The sequence below is a fragment of the Myxocyprinus asiaticus genome, chromosome 14 (genome assembly GCF_019703515.2).
Source record: "Myxocyprinus asiaticus isolate MX2 ecotype Aquarium Trade chromosome 14, UBuf_Myxa_2, whole genome shotgun sequence".
Classification (NCBI taxonomy): domain Eukaryota; kingdom Metazoa; phylum Chordata; class Actinopteri; order Cypriniformes; family Catostomidae; genus Myxocyprinus; species Myxocyprinus asiaticus.
The window spans coordinates 25,821,968-25,847,158 of record NC_059357.1 but is presented as its reverse complement, the minus strand read 5'-3'; the positions used below and the strand labels follow the sequence as shown (position 1 = coordinate 25,847,158).

Here is a 25,191-nt window from a genome sequence, read left to right as displayed (position 1 = left end):
TACACAGAGATAAAGTCATCATATTATCCTATCTGAAAACTGAAACCAATAGTACATTTGAAAGTGAAAGGTAAATTACCTTACCATGTAAAAAAAACAAGATGCACATTGCACAGACAAAGCAGAGAATTTTTAACAGTCTGTTTCATTTTGTGCATGGTTTTTTTCTTTTCTTTCCTAGAAAGAATAAATAGCTGCTATATCTGAATTTGGTATGTCTACATTTCCTAGTTCAACAGCGGAAAGGCATTGTGGCTGATTCTGGGGCTACAGAGTCTAAGCGTATCTTTGCTGCACTGACGAAATCTTTGTCTTTGAGGTGGTGTGTAGTTAAAAGATGTTGGTCCTTAAAGTAATCCAAATGATACAAGCAGAGTTCTCTCTGCTAGTATAAAATTAGAACCACTTCCACCAGGCAGTGCTGTCAAACCTCATTCCCTTCACAGTAAATCAATGGGATAACCCCTGCATGCTTTTCTGTGATCATTGTTTTCTAATGAAAAGCAGCAATTTAGCCAAATTTGAAAATTAGCAACTGAGTTTGAGTTCTTGTCAAAAAAAAAAAAAAAAAAAAAAAAAACATAATGCAAATATTGCGGAAGTGCTCTTCATATAAATGAAGCATAAATGCAGAGATGCCTACTCTCTATGTTACTATGCTATGACAAAATCTGAGCATAGCCATAAAAAGTTAAAGGAGTATTCCTTGTTCAATACAATAATTAATTACCACAAAAAATTATTTTGACTAATCTCTCCTTTATTTAAAATAAATAAATTGTGGTTACACTAAGGCACTTACAATAAAAGTGAATAAGGCCAGTCCATAAATGCTAAAATACACATAGTTTCAGAAGTATAGCAACAGGATGTAAACATTGTACATTTTAACATGATTTAAAATCGGCAATTAAAGTTATCTGTGTAAAGTTATATGCAATACAAATGTGTTGTCATGACAACAAAACTCCTGGTATTGGATATAACTTTACACAAGTTAGTAAGTGACTTTATCACACTAGAATCACGTTAACATGTTATGTTGTTTACGTCTTGTGGCTATACTTTTGAAACTACATGCATTTTAGAGTTTATTGACTGGCCCCATTCACTTCCATTGTAGGTGCCTTACTGTAACTGTAACTGCTTTTATAAATGAGGGGCAAGTTAAAAGTTTTTTTGTGTGTGTGGTAATTAACAGTATGGCACAAATGCTGTTGATTGAGCTTAACTTGTATTGAACCTGGAATATTTATTTTAAATCAAGTCACACGTGAGAAACGTACAAACGGAGTGATAAGAAATAAATTCACAGTACAAATAATACTGACTAATGCTAATACAATTATATTCCACTTTTACATAAGAAACTAACTGTATTCTGCTGACCCATTTCTGTCCTTTGGAGTTAAGACAGTTTAAATATACCAACAAATACAGTATAAGAGGGAATAGGGCAGTAGGTGCCAAACTGTCAGAAGTGAAGGAATGTAACAGTATTGATCTTTGCGCAATAAAAATTACATTTTCAGACATCTGCTAAAGCCGATGGAACACACTGCTTACAACTAAATAAAAAAATTTAAAAAAAGCATATTTTACATATTGCATGAGTTCCCGATACGTAATGGTGTATATAAATAGCCACGTCTTCGAAATGCATGTACTTTTACAAAAGTACTTACATTGAAGGTGTACATTTTCATGTGTGAAAAGTGGAAACTCTTTTGATATCAGTAAATAGCACACACAATAGTATATCAACTGCACAATAGCACACATTAATACTGCTGTTCTCTTCAATCCTCTTTTTTGTGTCTTTCCAACCTCCTCTAAATGAGAAAAGTCTTCACCTTTGGCCTTCACAGGTCAGTTTCTGGACTACAGGGGATGTTTTTATTCTGCTCATCTTTATCTTTAAGGAATGTTTCCACCTCGTTTGGATCCACTGTCACACTCTCAGGTCTCAGATTAGTCACGTCCTTCGGTTTTTCTGAGTTTCCATTGGCCTTTTGTGGCTCCTCCACTGCACTCTCTGGTGCCTCTGGCTTCTTTTTAATGAACAAGAAGTTACAAATGGCCAGCAATAGTGCAGACATCACAATCTCAATCCCAGCCATCAGGAAGACAAACCTGTACTTCTTAGTGGAGTCCAAGAGATGCCCAAGGTATGACAGAAAAAAATGTGGAGAAAAAAAAAAGACTTTAATGGCTTTAAAGGATACTCAATAGATTATTGTAAGTCTAGTTTACAGAGACATTGGGAAAACCCGGCTTGTTTAAACTAGATTTTTACTATTACTGTAGAAAATGTGCTATTGGGTTTTTTAGGATGTACTTAGCATAGATATCCATTCATAGATATGGCTCTGATCCCTCCTTCAATGCAAGTCTATGGAATTTTTTCACCCTTTCAATGTCTGCAAAGTCAAAATTGTAAGTCTCATCACTTAAAAGTAATAGCACACCATACTTATGGATAGTGGTTTGTTCAAATCTCTAACCCCAAGTATGAGCAATAATAGAAGTGATTATTACAGTAGTAATAAACCACTAATTATAAATAAAACACTTAGCAGCAGAGGGAGGCCCAACCAAAACAGCAATGGCTTCGAGCAGGAGAACTAAACCAATGACGCTTGAGAACTTTTCTGTGCCCACAACTGCCATGAGGACCTCAAACCGCAAGGTTCCCACCATGCCAAAAGAGATGCCAAAGAAGATGCAGAACACTACCAGAGAAGCATAGTCATTAGACTTGGACCCCACCAGATCTGTAGTGCCATTGAATATAACAGCAAAACTAAAGAGGTAGGCACAACGTGGACGAACCCACCTTAATCCTGCAATGATGCCACATGTGGGCCATGCAAAAATGTCAGCGAAACCCAGAATGGTCAGCCTGAGAGACGATTTTGTGTCCTCATTTCCCAGCTCTTTGGCATAGCTCACCACAAACACTGGCGGCACAAACAAACCAAGTACCATAATGGAGGCAGCAATGGTGTAAATGACAAAGCTCCGGTCTCGGAAAAACACTGAAGTCCAGCAACATAGACTTAGGTTTTGGTTTATTTTTGTCTTTATCATCCAGAGTGTTTTCAATTCTAGGAGTCTCTGCATTCTTTGGTGGGATCAAAGGCCTCATTAAAGCCCCACAGGCACAAACATTCAGCAGCATCCCTCCCAAAATAAGGAAGCCCCCTCTCCAGCCATATTCATACTGAAGGACCTGCCCCAGAGGGGAGAGGCAGCACAGAGCCACTGGACTCCTGGCTGCTGCCAGGCCATTAGCAAGAGGATGCTTCTCACTGAAATATCGATTCAGCATAATGTGTATTTTTATGAATTTTTGAAATTTTCAAATCCACTTAACTTCCTGGTCATGTGACCTGATGATGTCATACCACCTGTTATACATTTACAAACACCTATAACACATCATACACGACTTGGATTTCCGTAATCGAAAGGGAACAATTGATACTCGTGTGAATGAGACAGTTTTAAACATAGGGAAACTTGTTTTCATTGGGTTTTCAATTAATTACAAACTAAATTTTAATCAGTTCCTCACTCAAATGTATATACTGTTTGTATTATATGGCTTTAGTGACTATTATCACTAGTGACTTATTTATCACTAGTGACTTAGTAACTATTAAGTTATAAGGACAACTGAGTGTTACTCTTTTGCTTCCTGTTTGGAGCATGACATCCACTAGCATCTGCTTTCATTGTATGGAAAACATCTGCTTGAATATTCAGCTAAAGAACTTGCATGTAAGTAACTTTTGTGTAACATGAAACAAGAACAATATTAAGGGTTTCACATGAGCATACAATGGTATTAATGACAGAAGTTTTAGTTGTGGGTAAACTGTCCTTTGTGTTAGTAATCCAGATGTCATGAAAGCCTTCCAGGTCATTTGGAGTAAGTGCTGTAGCTCAATGGATAGAGCAGGGTCTTGGCAACACCATGTCAGGCATCATCCAAACTACAAGTTATGGTCATGTATTAAAATTGTTAATTGCTGCATATTAAATAGCAGCAAAGCAGGCTGAGATTTGGCCTTGTGGGAAGTGCAAGTGCTTTGCCATGATTCATTAAGTTAGGCATGCTGGTAACACAAGTTGAAGTCTCTGGCCTGTGTCAAAGGAGGTTGTTTTTTAAATATTTCAGAAATTAAAATGAATAAAAAAATACACATTTTAAACCAAAATCCAAGTCATGTAAGATGTGTATTAGCTGTGTGTGAATGCATTACAGGTGGTCTGACATCACTAGGTCACATGACCAAGAAGTTATATAGATTTGAAAATGTCAAAAATTCATTAAAAATACAATAAACATATTTCCACAATCAAAGCTGTGTAAGATATGTAGCAGGTGTGTGTAAATGCATTGCAGGTGATGTGTTTAACAACATAAACATTACACATGTAAAAAGAACCACTTCTTAAAGGTGCAATATGTAACTTCCTAGGTTGCCTATTAAAGCCTGTAGGCTGATTTTCATGCGAAGGGAGCGGGTCGCTTTTGCCGGGAAAATCCAAAGGATGTCACATTTATGCGCACTCCCGAGAGTCTTGCCTCAGTGATAGCTTCTCTTCCGCTATTCAACAGCGACAACAAACTGCAACACTAGGTAACATTATCTTAGAGATGAAATCCAGCAAATGTCCAGCTCCTACACAAACTCAGAGTAAGCCAAAAAAACATTTATCTACTGAATCCCGTCTGGCTAAGCAGGAACTTGATCGCGGTCGAGCGAAAACTAGAGTGAACATCGGCAGGGCATTTGTTTCCTGAAGGGGCCTTCGTTTGTTTTTGGGGATCAAAACTGACCCTGAATTGCCGTTCTTCTTATTGGACAGGTAAGCTTACATAACTGCAAAGCATGTGAAATATAGTGCCATAAGGATTGATCTGTGTAATTTTAGCTAACTTGATCTTGCCTGCTAACGCTGACGAATTGCAAGCTACCTTGCTTCGTAACTTTCAAATAATTTCAACGATCTTCTCTTTATACTAAAAGTCAGGTATACAGATGGGGGCCTGGGTAGCTCAGTGGTAAAGATGCTGGCTACCACCCCTAGAGTTCGCTAGCTCGAATCCCAGGGTGTGCTGAGTGACTCCAGCCAGGTCTCCTAAGCAACCAAATTGGCCCGGTTGCTAGGCAGGGTAGAGTCACATGGGGTAACCTCCTCATGGTCGCTATAATGTGGTTCGTTCTCAGTGGGGTGTGTGGTGAGTTGAGCGTGGTTGCCGCGGTGGATGGCGTGAAGGCTCCATACGTGATAAGATGCGTGGGTTGACGATCTCATACACAACTGAGATTCATCCTCTGCCACCCAGACTGAGGCAAATCACTACACAACCACGAGGACTTAAAAGCACATTGGGAACTGGGCATTCCAAATTGGGAGAAAAAGGGGAAAAATCCAAAAAATAAAAAAAATAAAATCAGGTATACAAGATAAGCAAATACGCTGGTTTCTTATTCGTAGTACAACATATGACATACAAAACATACAGCAGTGCAACATAATGCAGTGCAACAGTAAACTGTCTGGTATAGTTCGGTAGTATGTATCAGTATGCTGTGTTAGCTGATATTACTGTTTTAGTTTAGTCTCAAAGTTTGTAGTTAAACAATCATAACTGTGTAATTTTAATTATGCTACCTCATCTGTCAGCATGATGCCGGTGAATCACATTCAGTCTCGGTCTCTGTACTTTACGTCATTGTTTTGGTGGATGCTCGTGTCCCTATGGAGTGTGTGCAGGAGCACGAGCAAAAGGTAGCTGGCTGCAGTTCACTTAATGGCCACAGGTGTCATTAATAACAAGGGTTTCTGAATCTTACATACTGCACCTTTAATGCAGTCATGGAATAATGTATCTCGTAACTGGATATTTGTGTGTTTTACACTTTTGAGACACTCCCTAACTTGGATTGCCCTTGTCGGGATCGCTGTTTTGCGTTTTTCACTTTTGATGCTTAAAACCATTACATTTATCAAATAACATCATAATTACTTTTGTTATTATGATTTACAGTGTTATCTGAACGAGACACAGCATGAACCGCCACTATTTTGCAATTACATACCAATTAATGTTAAAGGAAGTATCGAATGTCTAGTGAATATCCAATATAATTTATTTTTTTTACCACAGTCATGGGCGACATGGGCAAAGTGACTTCTGAACTTGTGCAAACATTTGTCATCTTGTGAGAGGCGTATTAACATCATTGTGGCATCAGTCCCTCTGATTACTATATTGTGCTTTGAGAATATGAATAACAAATTGTTAATTGTATTTACTTATGAAATGATGCCCTCCCACTTTTAAATGTTAATGTTGTTCACCGTGCAGCATGTCGCTGTAAGCGAGAAAGAGAAAGCCGCTTTATCTCTGTGGACTGTGTCCTAAAGTCTGCTGCTCACATCATGATTCATATTCATCCAAGCGTGTGTCTGTTAAATTAATAAATATAAAAGATGCAGATCAGGAAATTAAGTACCAATATGTACCATTGCATTACTATGGTACTCTCTAATTTCTTAAAAGAAAACCATGGTTTTACCAAGCTACATGTCAAATGAATGTGGAATTTCCAGGGACCATGTCTAAAAAAAAACATATTAATACCATGGTACATTTTTATAATAGAGAAAGTGGTATTTCCATAAGTGATGCATTTGTGATGCACCAGGTTTGAAGATGTGAAAGCATGAAGAAGATTTAAAGGTGCACTCAGTAATTCTAATCCAATACACTATTTGTCAAATTCTGCAAATATCTCCTCACAGTCTGCTAGCTGTCCATTCTGTGGGTGGGCTGAAAAAAAATCTAGTATTTGTACACAGCCCTGGCTCTGTAAATGGGACAAAAACAAAGTGGATCGGACCAATCCACACAACACTACTTCACCCAATCAGCAACAGGGGGTGGTTCTTGCGTGTGCACAGGATGGGGGATGGGGGCAGAGCCAGAGGGAAATTCATTAGAAGAGCGACGGCAAATCTGGCTGATGCAAACTTTCTAAACTCCAAGGAGGACAAATGACTGAGAAACAGACCAAGAGAAAAAGGTCAGATGAATATAAACTAAAAAAGAAGGATTATAATAAATCGAGGGCTAGGAGCCGCATCAACATCGGCAAGGCTTTTCAGCAGTGGAGAGACCTCCGAGAGGTAAAAGGTTTGAAGACGGATGCAGAAGTTGCTCTTTTATTTCTCGATAGGTGGGTAACATAAATGTTGCTATGTTTCACAGAACCCATATATGCTGTTGTTGTGATGTTAGATTTAGTAGCAGGAGAGTTGTGAATGTCTGGAACTGGTGTGCATAAAACCGTCTCACATTCATGAATTTGGGGGTGGAGCTTCCAATGGAGCACTAAAGGGAGGGGTGTGTTTGTTTTGGCAGTTGAGTTTGAATATCAGCAGTGTTTCTCAGGAATCACTGAGTGCACCTTTAAGAGCTATGGCAAAAGCCAAGATTTCGTTACTCCTTTAAACCTGTGCAGATTCATCTCATATATTTAATAAAGTCATTTGCAAAACCAATTTGGGCACTCCTAAATCATTGTTGTTTGTTTCCCTCAGACTCTGTCTGTTATGCAGTCAGAACCCATTATCCCCTTTGATAAATGAATGAACATCTACTCAGTTTACTGTCAAATAATACATGACTTGTTTTACACATAGATAACTAATATTGGCATTATATTCATGCCATATAGCCATATGGGAACTGGCTCCCCCAGCTGAGCCTGGTTTCTCCCAAGGTTATTTTTATGCATTAACCAACATCTTATGGAGTTTTGGGTTCCTTGCCACAGACACCTTTGGCTTGCTCAATGGAGGCCTAAAGACAAATAATTTTTAAAGCATGATTTTCAATCGTTTTCATTTGAACTGCTCAATGAGGACTTTAAGACATTACATAATGTACACCTGTAAAGCTGCTTTAAAACAAACTGTGTTGTAAAAAGCGCTATTCTTATAAAAATGACTTGACTTGAAATTACTTTTACTTCCTGATTATTAAATCCAAAGTGTTCAATGGGTCATCAGTAAACTTAGATATTATTCTCTAATATCCACAGCCAGAAAGGACTGTTTATGATTTCTATAGCAGACTGCTTGGATATTTTCATTGTTTGAACACTGCAGTTCATTCTGAGATTCACCCGACTGCCCTCTAAAATCATCCTGCAGGGCATCAGTTGATTGATCAGTGCTGTGGTACATTCACAAACACACAGCCCACTGCTCTTTCTGGGTGCCAAACAGATCTAATGTGGGTCATATAAACATTTTGACCAATGCATCCACAGCAGCTGTCACAACTGAGTTTTCAAGCTTGAGTAAACTTTGAAATACTGTTCAGTACATATGTTGTTGTTAACTATCTGGGTATATTCCATCACAATATAAATGTAAATATTTTCTGAATATATATGTTTACAAATGTATCATGCCCGTTCAACAAACCACAGCCTGAATACGCTCAATAACCAGTTATGGAAGCATAAGACCCTATAAGGGAAAGAAAGACAGGAAATGTCAAATGATAGTGATGACTCAACACTTTCTCTTGATCTGCCTCAATGAAGGAAACATTTGCATGCAGACCTACTATATATATTCAATGTGTGCATGGGATTCTAAAGTGTAAACAATGCTAATTTAAATATTAGATTGGAAATAATAATGGGTGTAGTAGCTTTATGTATTTTATTTTTGCAAAAATATAATTTGTATTCAGGAAGTAGACAAAATGAATGTTTATAACTTCTGATGCTCAGACTGTGTAAATGGGGAAAACTTCCACGGGCTTTCACAGTATCCACAGGCCTCTCCAGTCTGTTAAAAGCACTCAGTTCAGACTGCAAGCCCACATGACAACTGAAAGAAGAGAGAACCAGAAGAAAATCATTGTGCTTCAAATAAATGGACCTTCATTCTAAACAAAACAAATAGATATGGGAGGTGACATCCTCAATGAAGGAGACAAAAGTCTCCCTTCTTATTCAGCTGAGGTTTACGTGCATATTTTTCGGCCTGGACACTGGGCTGTTTTTTTCACATACTACTAGAACTACCACAATTGAGGCTGCATGTAAACACAGTGTTGCTTTAAAGGGCCATCTCCAAGGGAGACTGTGCACTCATGCAGTGCTTGTTTCTTTCAGTCCCATGCGGACATACATTATTTACAGGGTAAACAAGCTGTTTAGGTGCTTATAAATAAATATCATGAAATAATTTATTCAAAAATGATTCTGAGACTCCTTAGTTGTAATGTTGTCTTGCTTATTGTGTGTATACTGAAATTAGCTACCTTTGAGTCTTACTTCATTATCTTTACTGAGTTTAATATTACAAATTTTGTGTCAATCCCCTAAACGTGATTTGGCTTGACAAAAGAGAAATCTGTGGATCATCTGGAGTCTGAGGGACAAATCTTGGTGACCTTTTCTCTGTGCATTGCATGGCTTAATGTTTAGCAGCATTCTTTACAATGGTTGTATAACTTTTCCAGAGGGCGTAAGTCAAACACGAGAAGGCTATATTATACCGTTTAAAACAGGGGGTTTAATCCGATATTCGATTTGGGCAAAGAAAGAGATGATCTATAAAATGAAACGCTGATTTCACACATACAGTTCTCATTTTACTAGTCTGCTCTACTTCCCTCTAGTGGAGATATACAGCAAAGCGTTCACATAGATTCTCTGTTCAGAACGTGCTGCATTCATTCAGCCAATCAGAGTCGAGGCGGAAGCTGACTGCTGCACTATTCCTGAGTGAGAGCTGACCCATTACTAAAGTAGTTTTTTTTTGTGTTTTGTTTAAATCTATTAAGTGCCTATCCGTTCATCTTTTTATAAATGGAAGGCGGTTCTACACCGAAGAAAAATGAACATATGGCTACCCGAAAACGAAAAAGGAAGGAAATATCAAACAGTAAGATTCCTAACATCGAGGAGATCAGGTAACTTTGTCATTTGTGGCTTTTGATTGACGCATGTTCTCGATAGCTGTACATCATATGAATCAAAGCAACATTTTATTTGCGTTATAATAATATGTGATTTATGTTCAATGGTTATTTGCCCAGCTCTGAGTCTTGTCTAGACCAGCCAGGCGATCAAAGTGTGCATGAAGTCATATCTTATAAACCATCAACATTACCAGGTACTGATGTCTGTATATGATATTTACATATATACATTATACCTATTTATATTACTGATATGTATATGATATATTTTGTAGTTTTATCTTAATAAAACATATTGATTCAACCAAGTTACATATTGACTACTGGTTGAAGGAGGTTGACACTATTTCTGTGATCTGACAGGAAGCCACTATGATCCTGACACAACTGAGCCCATTAGTGGCAGTCTGAAGTCCCTTGATGAGCTGTTGTCATGGAAACGAAATGAAGCAAGCCCCTTTAACGTGGCCACTGTGCCTCTGGCTAGCAGGTATCCTCCACTGGCCAGCTGCCCCAGAAGGACATTGGTGTCCCATGACTTGATGGGGGGCTACCTGGAGGACAGGTACTACTCAAAGTGTGATTTGAGTCTAATTTTTTAAAGGTGCACTCTGTAATTTTGGTGTTTATGTCATCTTGGACTTACAGTGACACTTGGCTGAATGGAAGCAGCATTTTTCAAAGCTAATAGTTTTTAGTTAAAGATGCCATAGAAAAAATTCACTATTCACAGTCAGCCACAATAAATGTAATCTTTGAGTGTTTACTGAGATTAATGCTGCATTCCATTCAACTTTTCCAACTTCCTACAAGGAAAAGTGCAATGGAATGCCACTTGAAGTCGGAATCTTGATAAACGAGTCAAAGTGTCTACATTACATGATATTAAAGCTTGTTTAACAAACGTTTGCTGAGACAGGTGTTGAAAACATGGTAAATTATACACTCTTTTGATAATCATTTGCGCTGCAGCATTGTTTATCAACTAAGTTGCTAGGTGATGTCTCTGGTGACAGCCGAATACCTACTAAGGTAACGGGAGCATTACAGTTTAGTTTCCTTACAAGTCATCTTCTGTGCATCTGGGAATGGAATACCTTTATGGTAGGAGATTGGAGATATCAAGTAGGAATATCCCACCCAATTCAAAATGGAACACCGCATAAGTGAGTATTATTTGGTTGGTCATGTGATTGTAAAATGGCAGCCTCCATGTGTGGACACTCTCCATGAAGAATAAAACAGCTTTTATAAGATTACTGATATGACTGGAGTCTTCATTTTAATGTGAGTGCTCATGATTTCCTACATATATTGCAAAATTACAATTCATGTCTTTAGGACTTTTTTAAAGAGGAAAAAATTACTGAGTGCACCTTTAATTATATTATGTAAATGTGATGACATGTTCTTAAGATATTCTATATAAACCAGTGGTTTCTTATCTGGTTTTGCTTCAGGACCCAGATTTAACATTGCACATCAAGTGGTGACCCAACTCAGTAACAAATTTGTGCATTGTACAAAGTAAACAGAAATATTCTTAAAATTAAAACATGTATTTATGAATATTAAATGAAGCAATGTTAATCTCTAATGCCAATAATTCACAGATTCACAAAATAAATGGTTGTGTTTATCCTTGTTGCAAGTGAACCCATATTTAATGTAGCCTGGGTCATATTATTTTACACCTTGTGTAGTTTTGTTCATGGCTTTTAAAACTGAAGTATGTAATTTCTAAGAAACTAGCGCCATCGAACGGAATTGTAAAAATAAACAATGTTTTCAAAACAGCTTACTGAATACTCCCCCTCTCCTGCAGTTGTTCAAACAGTCAGATAGTCCTGCCCCCAACTCACGCCATTGGTTGAGTAACATTGTTTGGGTGGGTCTAAGCGGGTCGCTCAAAACAAACACAGGAATTTTTATAGCACCGCAGAGACAGTGTTTACAGTTTTCTAGAAAATTAACCTATGAATGGCTTACTAATAGTTGTCTCTGCATTATAAGCTGGGATAGAAGAAAGTATTTTAACTCTGCAAAAGTTACATACTTCAGCTTTAAGGATGAGGGCATGTCATACAACCTTTGCACATTTACATCTGCCTATTTGCAGCAAAATACTGTTGAGTTTGACATATACCACAAAAATATGGAAAGTGTTTTCTCTTCACTTTTAAAACTTGATAAGCTAAACTACACCAACTCTAGAAGCATGTGGCAGGGAGTTAATATCATCACAGACTTCAAAGGGAATAAAAACTCCGCCATGAACACCGCTGCCTCTCTTCCGGATGAGCTTAATACTTTTTATGCTCGTTTCGAGGGAAATAACACCGCCCTCGTGGAGAGAGCTCTCGCGGCTGAAGCTACAGAGGTTAGTTCACTCTCCGTCTCTGTAGCTGACTTAACCCGATCCTTCCGACGGGTGAATATCCGTAAAGCCGTGGGTCCAGACGGCATTCCGGGCCGCGTCAGAGCATGCGCGAACCAACTGGCTGGTGTTTTTATGGACATTTTCAACCTTTCCCTCTCCCTGTCTGTGGTCCCCACATGCTTTAAAACGTCCACCATTGTGCCTGTACCAAAGCAACTCAAAACCACTTGCTTAAATGACTGGCGTCCTGTTGCTCTGACCCCCATCATCAGCAAATGCTTTCAGAGGCTCATGATTAAATGGTTAGTTGTATTTTATTATATGCATTTATTATTGCTTTTTACCTGCATGTCACGATCCTGTCAGAACAGGTCTGTGGACTGTTTAAAAAAAAAAAAAAAATGATCGTGACCCACCAGTTGAGAACCACTGCGCTAGATCATACCTTACTTAGGTTGCTGCGGTTGGCAAACTTCATTTTGTTTACGGTCCTGTCCTTTTTTCTGAGGTTCATTCAAGGCGCAGAGGTGGAGATGCCATACGCCTTCTATCATTGGGACTACATTGACATCTTTAACTACTTCAGTCATCAGATGGTAACCATTCCTCCAGCAGTGTGGACTAATGCCGCACATAAGCATGGAGTGCTCTCTATAGGTGAGGCCCTTTATGGGTTGCCTTTGATAAATGCTTAGTGTTAAACCAGAATGGATCTATTGATGTAATCCTATTCCCCTCTAAGGTACATTAATCACAGAGTGGACAGATGGAGAAAAGATATGTGAGACCTTCCTTGCAGATGAGGAGACTTACCGTGCAGCTGCCGATAAGCTGGTTCAGATCTCCCACTGCTATTGCTTTGACGGGTGGCTCATTAACATAGAAAATGTGCTGAGTGTGAGTAAACAATGCATACAGCCACCCCCAAAAAAGTATTTGATAACTTAAAGAAATATTCCAGGTTCAATACATGTTAAGCTCAATCGACAGCATTTGTGGCATGGTCTTGATTACCACAAATGTTTTTGTTTTTTTGACAATTCGTAAATGTTAAAAGTATAGACACAAGACGTAAACAAAATGTGTTAACATGATTATAGTATGATAAAATCCCTTACTAACCTTTTCTGTGTAAAGTTATAGCCAATTTTACAACTTTGTCGACAATGTAATGTCAACGAACCCTAAAACCCTATGACTGTAAAAGTTATGATTTAAACAAATGTATAGTTCAACTAATACATGAATTTTAACAGATGAATTAATGTAAGTGGTTTTTATAAAATTATATGCTTCACATTTCTGCCTTTAAACCTTCCAAAAATTGGCCCCATTCACTTTCATTATAAGTGTCTCAGTGTAACCTTGATTTTTTTTATTTTTTTCAATTATTTTTTGTTGTAATCAATATTATGCCACAGATGCTGTCGATTGAGCTTGTATTGAACCTGGGTAATTCCTTAACACTTAGATATGTATGAATTTCATTGCATTACAAAATATCTCAAAATATCAAATCAAGTGTCATTTATTTTAAAGATAGCACAAGCAAAACTTTTTAAGCAAAGAAGTTTAAGTTTTCACTTATAAAAAAATATCTTTAAAATTTGGTATTGTTCAAATATGGCTCTGATAAGTGAAGTTAAATCTGGGCTAAGTGTCCAACTCTGTCTGATTGGATGGAGGACTGTTAGGTCACTATGTGTATCTCTTTATAGCAGGACATTACGGTACAATTAAACCAAAATTTTTGTACTTTACCCCAAATTTTACTCACTTTTCAGCAAACTGCAGTGAAGAATACTGCTCCCTTTCTGCGGTACCTCACAGACCAGATGCATGAGCGTGTTCCAGGCAGTGTGGTCATCTGGTATGACAGTGTTCTGAAGAACGGCTCACTGAATTGGCAGAATGAACTCAATGATGATAACAGGCAAGTGGTGCTCTTGTGGGGTTCTAGAGGGGTAGATCCAGGTCTGTGAAACTAATGTCATGATTCTGAAACTAATGTGTCAGATTTATACTGTAGGTTTTGCTCCTTTTGCACAATTTGGCCATCAGCTTTCTCTTGTCCTTTCAGAATATTTTTTGATGCATGCGATGGAATTTTCACAAACTACAACTGGACAGAGCAGAGCCTGGAGTGGATGAAGTCCTACTCTGCCGCTCAGGGCCGCTTGGCTGATATCTATGTTGGTGTTGATGTGTTTGCAAGAGGGAAGGTGATCGGAGGGAAGTTTGAGACCAATAAGGTAAGAGAAATTTGAGTTTTGAGTTAACACAGTTCTATGAGAGATTCATATTTCCAGGGTTCCCTCAGTCATGGAAAACCTGAAAAAATCAGGGAGTTTAAATTTGTGATTTCCATGCCTGGAAAGTAATGTAAATTGATAAAATCTTTAAAGTCATAGAAATTAGATTAAAGTCATAGTGAATATTTTCATATAGTGAACATTTGTCTAGTTTTCATCTGGTTTAAAAACATCTCACTGGCTAGATAATGCTCTTGAGTAAAACTTGCTCGCAAGCCATAGTTATGATGCGTTCAAGTCCTTCTGGGAAGTTTATACGTCAAAGCCACGCATTAGGTGTGTAACGAATTATCTATTTTATCTAGGGCTGTCAAACGATTAAAATATTTGATCGTGATTAATCGCATAATTTGTTGTAGTTAATCACGATTAATTGCAATATCTTTATAAACATGAGTGGACAAAATATGTTTCATCCAGATGTATTTTTCAGTCATCCACACAAAACCTACCCCACCAACAGAGTTGAACAACAGAAAATGATCATGGCTCATGGATCATTCAAATTATGTACAAAATCAAGTGTATTATGTCAGGATTTATTCACTTCTTTTTATGGAGTTTTGACAGAAATAATCTTTCCAGGACCACAGTGGAATTAAATAGCTATGGTCATGTGACTGTTTGCACCACTTATGCAAAAAAAAAGTCTACACTGTCATTTACAATTGACAGCTCTGTGCAAAATACATCTTCAACTCCTTTTAGACCCCGGTCACAATTGTAACCAGTGGGATTAAATGGGTTAACGACAGTGTAGATTAACTGCAGGGTTCCAGCAATGTCTCCATCTTCTGCATGGGCTAGCGCACTATCAAACAGAAGCACTGTGTCAGAATCTTGAAGACAGCAACAGGGTGTCCGTTATCCGGAAATTACTGTTTTTTTTCACCGTTAAAACGTACCAGTGTCTGACATATTCAAAAATGATCTGCGCTGCCACAGAAGTTTAACTTTCCTGTCAGTTTACGAAGTTGTATCCCTCACACTGGCAAAAGCAGTTCAAAAGCAATTTACCTTTAGAATCGCATCAGAACAGTCTTGCGTTGCTGTCTTCTGGAGAAGGACGTCAGGCATATGATTTAAAACTCTTGCTTTAGCACATCGGTTGATTGACAGGTGAGTAGATCCCGAAATTCATTCATAAACTCACACACATGTCAACGGGAGAGTTTATTCATGATAACATGTAAACAAGCATAAGTAGATGCATTTTGGGTGATCCAATTAGAAGTGGACAATCGAGACACATCACCGTTAGCGATAACTGGCCGTATTATATATATATATATATATATATAATTTTTGATTTAATTTTTTTTCCTTTTTTTTGTTGTTGTTTTTGACCACTTGTGTTGGATTTCGAAGGAGAGTATCTGGTTTAATGACACATCAATCATTAGCCTATGTCAGTGTACTAAAAGAAAAAAAGAATGCACTAGCACACCATTTCTCTTAATTATACTACTTGCGTTTAATCTAAGCACAAACATGATCTTAAGAGCAGAATTCTAAGTTATTGCTGTGCGCAGTGCAAGGCAGGTAATCAAATGGCAGATGTTTTGCCGCAGCATTCATGTTTCAAAGTTACGAGCTCTATCTGTGCTTTGCGGGCATGTTCTACTGCTATGATTCACTGATAAAATGCTTGGCACAGGTCTCGGAATAATGTTTTCCCTACGGTCAATGCATGTGGCGTTTGTGTGAATTGACTCGCTTCTCATGAACTGCGGTTTATTCAGTGGGTCATATTATGCATTAATGCTGTTAAAATAAATTGTGGTGTTAAACGAATTTTGTGTTAACGTGCTATTAAAGCGTTAACTTCGACACTAATTTTATAAATCTGCAAATCGTTTATTTTAGTCCACTCTTTATATTGAATACTAGGTCTAAATGGTTCACAATTTCAGTCTGAATGATTCATTAGTGAATCAAAATGATTCTTAAAAATCCATATCCAGAAGCACCTGGAAAGGTCTTGGAAAAGTCATACTGTTTAACTTTGTTTCATTTTATTGGTTGTACACGCATAATATCTCTGTACTTTTAAAGGAATAGTTCACCCAAAAATGGAAATTCTCTCATCATTTACTCCCCCTCATGCCATTCCGGAAACATGGTTTTCTTTCTTTTGCAGAATACAAATGAATATTTTTAGAGGAATATCTCAGCTCTGTAGGTCCATACAATACAAGTGAATGGTGGCCAGAACTTTGAAGCTCCAAAAGCACATAAAGGCAGCGTAAAAGCAATCCATACGACTCCAGTGGTTAAATCTATGTCTTTAGAAGCAATATAATAGGTGTGGCTGAGAAACAGATCAATATTTAAGTACTTTTTTTCTATAAATCTCCACCTTTGACCAGCTCCATCTAGTAGGTGGCCATATGCATGGAGAATGCGAATTGCCAAAAAGCATAAGAAGAATGTGAAAGTGAATATTTATAGTAAAAAAGGACTTTAAATATTGATCTGTTTCTCACCCACACTTATCACATCGCTTCTGAAGACATGGATTTAACCACTGGAGTCTTATGGATGACTTTTATGCTGCCTTTATGTGATTTTTGGACCTTCATAATTCTGTTCACCATTCACTTGCATTGTATGGACTTACAGAGCTGAAAAATTCTCTAAAAATTGTGTTCAGCAGAAGAAAGTAAGTCACACATCTGGGATGGCATGGGGTGAGTGAATGATGAGAGAATTTTCATTTTTGGGTGAGCTATCCCTTTAAGTAGAGTAAACATGTGTCATTTTAGCAAATTGGACATTCTCAACTCGTTCCCCTGTTGATGTTTTCTTATTAGGCTCTGGAGCTGATTCGCAAGTATGAACTTTCAACTGCTATCTTTGCTCCTGGTTGGGTGTACGAATGCCACGAAAAGGCAGATTTTCGCCAAAACCAGGAAAAGTATGTTCTTTAGAACGTAGTTACCAACTGATCACTTGGTCTGCTGACTGTTTTGCAGTAGCAAATATGCACATGCAGATCCAAACATCATGATCACCTTTATCACAATTATCTCACATCTCTTCTCAGATTTTGGAGTTTGCTGTCGGATTACCTTTATATCCACCGTCCGTCCTCCAGTCTTCCATTCATTTCCTCATTCTGTCAGGGCTTTGGAAAAAGCCTCTATTGGAAAGGACAGGTTCTGTATACCAAACACAGAATCACAATCTTGCTAAAATTCAATTTAAATGCATTCCTTCCTTATGTGGTGTCAATGACGAAAAGTCTGAGATCCACATCTGGAGTCCACAAGACTTCATCTCAAATAGCTATAAATGTATTATGCTCAATGAAATATGAAGTTTTCTAGTCTTCTCAAGAAAGGCAGCCTTCCCAGCAGAATCAGGTCTTGACATTCAAATCAAAGCATTCTTGGTTATTACATACTTTGAAATGACATCTGGCATATGGTAAAAAATAAATTGAACTCTCTTCTTTTTTAGACACATTGTGACTTGCCCTTGCTTCACATGTGTGGTGCAGATGGGCAAGAATGTTGAGTGTAATTTCTGACTACCTGGACTGTGTAGGTGGAGATGGAGAGAAGCTGGTTCAATCTGAATGCTCAGGAGATCCAGCCTCTGTACCTCTCTGAGACCATCGAGAAAGGGGGCTGGCTGAAAACTCGTGGCTGCTCAGAGGAGGCTTGGATAGGAGGCAGCTCTCTGATGGTGGAGGGTATAATTCCATCTGGACTTCCTGAAGTCTGTGCAAGGTACCGTAGGTTACTAGAGTTCAAATGAACTTGTATCGAAAGGTGTCACCAACACTTCCTTCTTTTCCCTTTGTAGGATATTTTCTCTCCATGTTCCCTTGGCTGCCAGAACTTTTGTGTCTTTTGTCTACAAGCCACCTGTGGGGGTGAAAGTGTCCCTGGAGCTCAAAACAATAGATGTTCCTTTGTGCACTTTTGATGGGACAGAGGAAATACCATGTGAGTACCATCGCTCTGGCTGTGTTCATTAGAAAGTATTTGTTAGGCTTTGCTCAGGCAGGCAGCAACAATTTGGGTACCAGACTCAAATCTGTTTAGTTTTTTGTAGTCTGAAGAGCAAAAAAAAAAATCCAGTGTTTACTAATACGATGATCCAAACCACATCCATATGTGGTTTGAAATCTGATGAAAATCTGTTTTTTTTGCAGTGTATCTCAGTCTGAGTGCTCATATTTTAAGGACACTGCCTGGCCAAAAAAAAGTTGCCGTTTGGGTTTAAATAAGCAGATCCTTAAGAGCCTATGATTGGATCATTATTGCAGTGATTAATAAGTTTCAGCTGGCAACAGTTCTTTTAAACCTAACTGATGCAATGTGTAGCTTCTCATTTCTTAATTGTCGGAAGACGTATTCCATGGTCGTGGAAAAGATTTTACTGTTTCAGAAGGGGCTAATTATTGGCCTGCATCAAGCAAAGAAAACAACAATGGAGATTGCTGAAATCACTGGAATTGGGTAAAGAACTGTCCAACGCATTATTAAAACCTGGAAGGATAATGGTGAACCGTCAGCTTCGCGGAAGTAATGTGGTCAGAAAAAAAAATCTTGAATGATCGTTATCGGAGATCACGATCGTAAAAAATGGGCAGTAGAACTCACGGCTATGTTTAATAGTGAAAGTAAGAGCATTTCCACACACACAATGTGACGAGGATTTACAGGATTGGGATTAAACAGCTGTGGGGCCACAAGAAAGCCACTTGTTATTGAGGTTAATCGGGAAAAAACAACTTCAATTTGGTAGGGAGCATAAAGATTAGAGCAATGGAAAAAGGTCATGTGGTCTGATGAGTCCAGATTTATCCTATTCCAAAGCGATGGGCACTTCAGTGCAAGAATGGAAGCGCATGAAGCAATGCACCTGTCATGCATAGTGCCCACTGTACAAGTCTCTGGAGGCAGTGTTATGATCTGGGGTTGCTTCAGTTGTTCAGGTCTAGGCTCAGCAACGTTATGCAGCAATAAAATGAAGTCAGCTGACTACCTGAATGTACTGAATGACCAGGTTATCCCATCAATGAATTTTTTCTTCCCTGACAGCACAGGCATATTCCAGGATGACAATGCCATGATTCATCGGGCTCAAACTGTGAAAGAGTGGTTCAGGGAACATGAGGAATAATTTTCACATATGAATTGGCCTTAACCCCATTTAAAGTCTTTGGGATGTGCTGGAGAAGATTTTACGGATTGGTTCGACTCTCCCGTCATCAATACAAGATCTCGGGCAAAAATTAATGCAACTCTGGATGGAAATAATTTTTGTGACATTGCATAAGCTGTTGAAACAATGCTGTGATGAATGCGTGCCATAATCAAAGCTAAAGGTGGTCCAATGAAATATTAGAGTATGCAACTTTTTTTTTGGTCAGGAAGTGTAGTTTTTATTCATTCAGGACACAACGCAATGCGTATGAATAGTAAAGGTCTTCCGATATTTGCTAATAATGATAACTAAGGTTTTGTAGAAAACTGCTAACCGATTAATCGCCCGATAGTTTTAAAAATTGATATATTGAATGTGTAACACAAACAAGATTTTATATGTACAAAAGTCTAGACTGAATGAAATCCCAGATGCAGTTTATGCAGTTTGCAAACAAAATCCCAATAATAACCAGAAATAAAAAAGATTCTGTGCCTAACACGGGACTTTTAACTATAAATAATCACAAAATTCCTCAGGGGCTCTTAATTTTAAATGCTAGCGCTCACACAAACAGATAAGGTGAATAAATATGCACTCTTACAATTATTTACAGTGTATTAATTACAATATAAACACTTATAAAATAAACATTGTCATATAGCAAATATGAAATATTATTCATCAACAGTGATCATCAGTAATTGCTCGTCATAAATGTCCGGTGTTCTAGTAATCCGGTATTATTAAAATAGAATATTTTTTGCCTTTCTTTGGGGACACTATCAGTCAAAATCAACATGAACTCAGCAATCAGTAAAGATTATATAAATAAAAGTTCAGAAGTGTCGATACGTCGTGTGTGTGTGTGTGTGTGTGTTTTTTTTTTACATCCCGTATATAATATAAATGTGACATTTACAATTGTGTTTTGGCATCGCACTGACGCTTAGCAATACTATAGCAAACAATGTTTATTTTTTTTATTTTTTTTCTCCCCAATTTGGAATGCCCAATTCCCAATGCACTCTAAGTCCTCGTGGTGGCGTAGCAACTCGCCTCAGTCCGGGTGGTGAAGGACGAATCTCAGTTGCCTCCGCGTCTGAGACCGTCAGTCCACGCATCTTAACACGTGGCTTGTTGAGCGCGTTACCGCGGAGACATAGCGCGTGTGGAGGCCCACGCTATTCTCCGCGGCGTCCACGCACAACTCACCACGTGCCTCATTGAGAGCGAGAACCACATTATAGCGACCACTAGGAGGTTACCCCATGTGACTCTACCCTCCCTAGCAACCGGGCGAATTTGGTTGCTTAGGAGACCTGACTGGAGTCACTCTGCACGCTCTGGATTCAAACTCGTGACTCCAGGGGTGGTAGTCAGTGTCTTTACTCGCTGAGCTACCTAGGCCCCCATAGCAAACAGTGTTGATACACCGGATATTGACTGCAATGTCTGAACAAATGGATCCGATTTCAAGATCAGATTTGAAAACGAAATCGGATTTGCTTCAGTGTGAACAGAGCCTTAGAGATCCTGTCAAGAGCTTACCCTGATGTTTAGGGAAGTGTAATAGCATATTTTACGTAACATGGTGTGTGTTTGTGTGTGTGTTTAGCTACCAGTGTCTTTCCAGAAGTGTTAGCGGAGGATAACCAGCTGGTTGCAAAGTTCACACAGAGTTGTGGCCAGTGGGCTTTAGATGGCTGGACTACCCGGTGAGACTCCACAAAACTGTTTTAATAATACCAAACTTCTGAAATACTTTTCTCAACCTCCGCTTTCTGTAATCAAACTCAATGTGCTTTCATGCATAGATGTTTCCTGTTGAAAACGATTGGCTGCTCATTGCGAGAAGTGTGTATTCGTGTATCTCGTGATGAAGGAGATGAAGATGTCTCTTTCAGCTGCAGGATTGGAGAGATGATGGTGAGGCAGACATGTACATAATCAGGGGCTAATTGGCAGTAGGGCTGGGCAATATAGCGAAAACATTTTTCAGCCTTTTGAAGATATTCAGTACATGTATCTGTTCTGAAATAGCTTCAAAGGAGGATTTGTTTATTTTGAGAAAACGACTATTTCATTTATATGCACCAATATAGCAATATATAGTAATTAACAGCAATATTTACCTACATATATTTTTACAAAAACATTCTAATAAATGAAAAAAGTGCTACGCATACACTTCCATGAACATTTTTGAGTGATGATGAAACAAATTGTTAAATTGACTCATTCATTGAAACCTTCCAAATCTCAACTTTCGAGTCATGTGACAAAACAACATGGCACCGACCACAGCGGAGTTTGTCTTTGGGAGAAACACCATAAAAAAAAAAAACTACATCTGGTAAGAAACCTAATTAAGTTTTTTACATTGAAACCCGTTTGAGTCAAAAGATTAGAGTCTGTAGTTTCATACTATATGCCATGTTTAAAATTTGAGCGATTTATCAATGTACACTAATGTGTACTTTAGCGCATTTCTTCCTTAGAAATCCTATATTTACTGTGCATTATCACATTGAGAATAAATGGGTTCATCCAAAAGCTGAACAGTTTTGCTTTCAGAGGCTTTATGTGGAGTTAGGATGAAAGTAAGGTGCATTTCGAACTGTTCTGAGACCAGTGCAGACAGACAGCACACTGGAGGTTAAGTGACTCACTAAATAGGGAGCAACCTAGAGCTCTCTATCTAGCTAAGTGCATTCACTCCTAAAACCCAAACCAAACGTTCAGTTTCAGGCTGCAGATGATGTTTGGACCACTCAACATGTTTGGCAGACTTGGGACAATGGTAATCAGTACATAGATTCAGAATTTATAATGCTACATTTTATTTTAACAAGGTTGGCAGTGATTGGATGATGCTGGCCATTACTTTGAATCAGAATTAATTATACTAAGTTCTGATGTAATGTCTGTAACGTCTCAAAACATAAATAACCAACACTCCTGGAAACATAATAAACAATTTGATTTAAACAATCTGACTTTCTATAGCTTGGTATTATTTAAAATTTCAGAACTTTGTCCTGCTGTCCACATATGTTTCCATCAATTTTTAGGAAAACTAGTTTTTTTGCATGTTTATTAGGTGCTACTAGTTACAAATCAAAAAGGGAAATGGAAAATCCACACAGAAGTCACGCTCGGGTTTCAGGAGGTGAAAGACCAAATTTAACAGCGCATTAATTCACAATGTTGCTTACTTTATATCAGCAATAAAATCATTGCGAATACATGTTCGATATATATCGCCCAACCCTAATTAAAAGGGAACATAAACTCGGTAGAGGCTAAATTGTCAGCTCCTAATATTTTCTTCCACAGCTGCTGGACGCAGAGAGTCTTCAACCCCCCCTGGAGTCTGTTCAAGGAATCTGTGTGAATGATGTGGTGTGGCAGACGGGTGCTTTGAAGGGAGATGGACAAACATTGAAGGTCCTCTTGAATGCCACCTTACGTTGGCAATATCCCAACCAGCTTGTCCGCCATTTCCGGATACACTGGAGGCGTCTTCGGGGTCCTGACCCTCGGATTCCCCCTGGACCCCTGACCCTAATAGGCAGATCTTACTCAAGCTTGTACCGTGTGGTGGAGCTGGAAGTTCCTGCTGCTCCAGGCCTCATTGAGCTGGTGGTAGAGCCGGTCACCAGAGAGGGATTCATACTACCTGAGGTCCACTGGGGCCGACGCACACTCAGCTACAGTGAGAGCTCCACAGAGAACCAATGAACATTAAACACTATTGCTCAAATGCCTTAAAACTCCACAACTGACATGCATTAACAATAATCTCTCCTCTTCAATATGCCATGGAATAGGGCATGAGTTGGTGCTTAAAGGGAAATTCTGTCATTATTACCTCCCCTAATATCACTCCAAACCCATATCACTTTCTTTTTTTTCTTTCTGTGGAACATAGAAGGAACATTTTTAAAAAGTCTTGGCAGAGTTTATTTGCCATAATGCAAGTTATTAGTGACTTCAGTCTGTCAAGCTAAAAAAAAAAAAAAGGACATAAAGAACACCAAGAAACCACAGTAAAAGCAATCGATAGCATTCATGCAGTATGGCAGGGCTATTCAACTTCATCGACAAGTGGGCCAGATGGAAAAAACCTCCGGGGCATGCAGGCCAAGCCAGAATATTTTGTTAACGAAAAGCTTCTATCAGACATTGTGTTATAGTAAGCCTAGAATATTTGTTCACTATATAAATAAAACATCAATAGAAAAATTGTACAGCAGGAAATTCTAAAAAAAAAAAAAAAAAAAAAAGTGCTTTAAAATTGGTCCATAACTGAGAAAGTAAATCAAATTGATACTAATTTTTCTATTGAACAATAACAGTAAAGTTTGTTATAGATGCAATGTTTTTGACTTCTCAAACCGAATGTTCACTTGATCAAATTAATGAATAGAACTTTTCTGTTTTTCCAAACGCGCGCTTATCAGTCATCCATGATTTTAGTTCTTTAATCTTCCCATTCCATCAAAATGATGGATAATGATCATTTGTAGCGCAACCTCTGAAAGCGCTCCTGCACAAGACACTGTAAAAAAAATATACCTGTTGCGACTTCCATCTAGTGAAGGTTTACATAGGAAAACAGTTGAAAAACAGTGCGATCACCTTGTGTGATGAACAGAACTTAAGGTAAAAATCAAATATGGTGGCTACATCAACAACATCAAACCTCATTGTTTTTCATCGCATCTCCTGACCAAATGTTCGTTATGACTTGGCAAATAAACACCGTTAAAACTTTTTAAAAATTAATCTTTTGTGAATCACGGAATAAAGAATGTTATATGAGTTTGGAGCGACATAAGGGTAAGTAAATAATGAAAGACTTTTCATTTTTGGTTGAACAGTTGTTTTTTAACCGGTTTTGAGTTATTTATGATTTAATATTTCAGTTCAGTATTTTTAAAATTGTACAGTATATTACATATATTCTTCAACCTATGTGTATGCAGAATACTTAAAATGCTGTAAAATCTAAATTACACAGTTATACCCTCAGCTGCCTGAAATTTTTGAATTTTAAAAACCTTATGCACTTGATCAGTCATTTTGATAAATGTTTATATATATATATATATATATATATATATATATATATATATATATATATATATATATATATATATATATATATATATATATATATATATACACACATATATATATATTGATGAGCTTTGAAGAAGGAAACTAGATTGTGATTGTATAAGGCCAAAATTGCCTTGCGCTTTGAGTTTGCACATACTGTATTCCAGTATTTGTGAGGTGCTGTGGAG

The 25,191-nt window shown here is 38.0% G+C and overlaps 1 protein-coding gene and 1 pseudogene across 2 annotated transcripts; one reads left to right on the top strand and one right to left on the bottom strand.

Annotated features, from left to right (window-relative positions):
- Positions 1 to 1,862: 1,862 nt before the first annotated feature.
- Positions 1,863 to 3,331, bottom strand: LOC127451703 (monocarboxylate transporter 4-like; annotated as a pseudogene).
- Positions 3,332 to 9,798: 6,467 nt separating this feature from the next.
- Positions 9,799 to 23,944, top strand: engase (endo-beta-N-acetylglucosaminidase). 2 transcript variants are annotated; one of them, XM_051716712.1, is made up of 14 exons: positions 9,799 to 10,015; positions 10,142 to 10,218; positions 10,388 to 10,589; positions 12,913 to 13,061; positions 13,147 to 13,301; positions 14,189 to 14,337; positions 14,485 to 14,656; positions 17,530 to 17,633; positions 17,763 to 17,874; positions 18,266 to 18,450; positions 18,527 to 18,669; positions 21,495 to 21,594; positions 21,694 to 21,805; positions 23,216 to 23,944. In XM_051716712.1, exons 1-14 carry the CDS (start codon positions 9,912 to 9,914, stop codon positions 23,618 to 23,620), a joined length of 2,169 nt encoding a protein of 722 aa, XP_051572672.1. In that variant the 5' UTR covers positions 9,799 to 9,911; the 3' UTR covers positions 23,621 to 23,944. The 2 variants fall into 2 exon arrangements, with proteins under 2 accessions (XP_051572672.1, XP_051572673.1); XM_051716713.1 differs by lacking the exons at positions 9,799 to 10,015; positions 10,142 to 10,218 and having other exon boundaries at positions 10,452 to 10,589; positions 12,924 to 13,061.
- Positions 23,945 to 25,191: the final 1,247 nt, after the last annotated feature.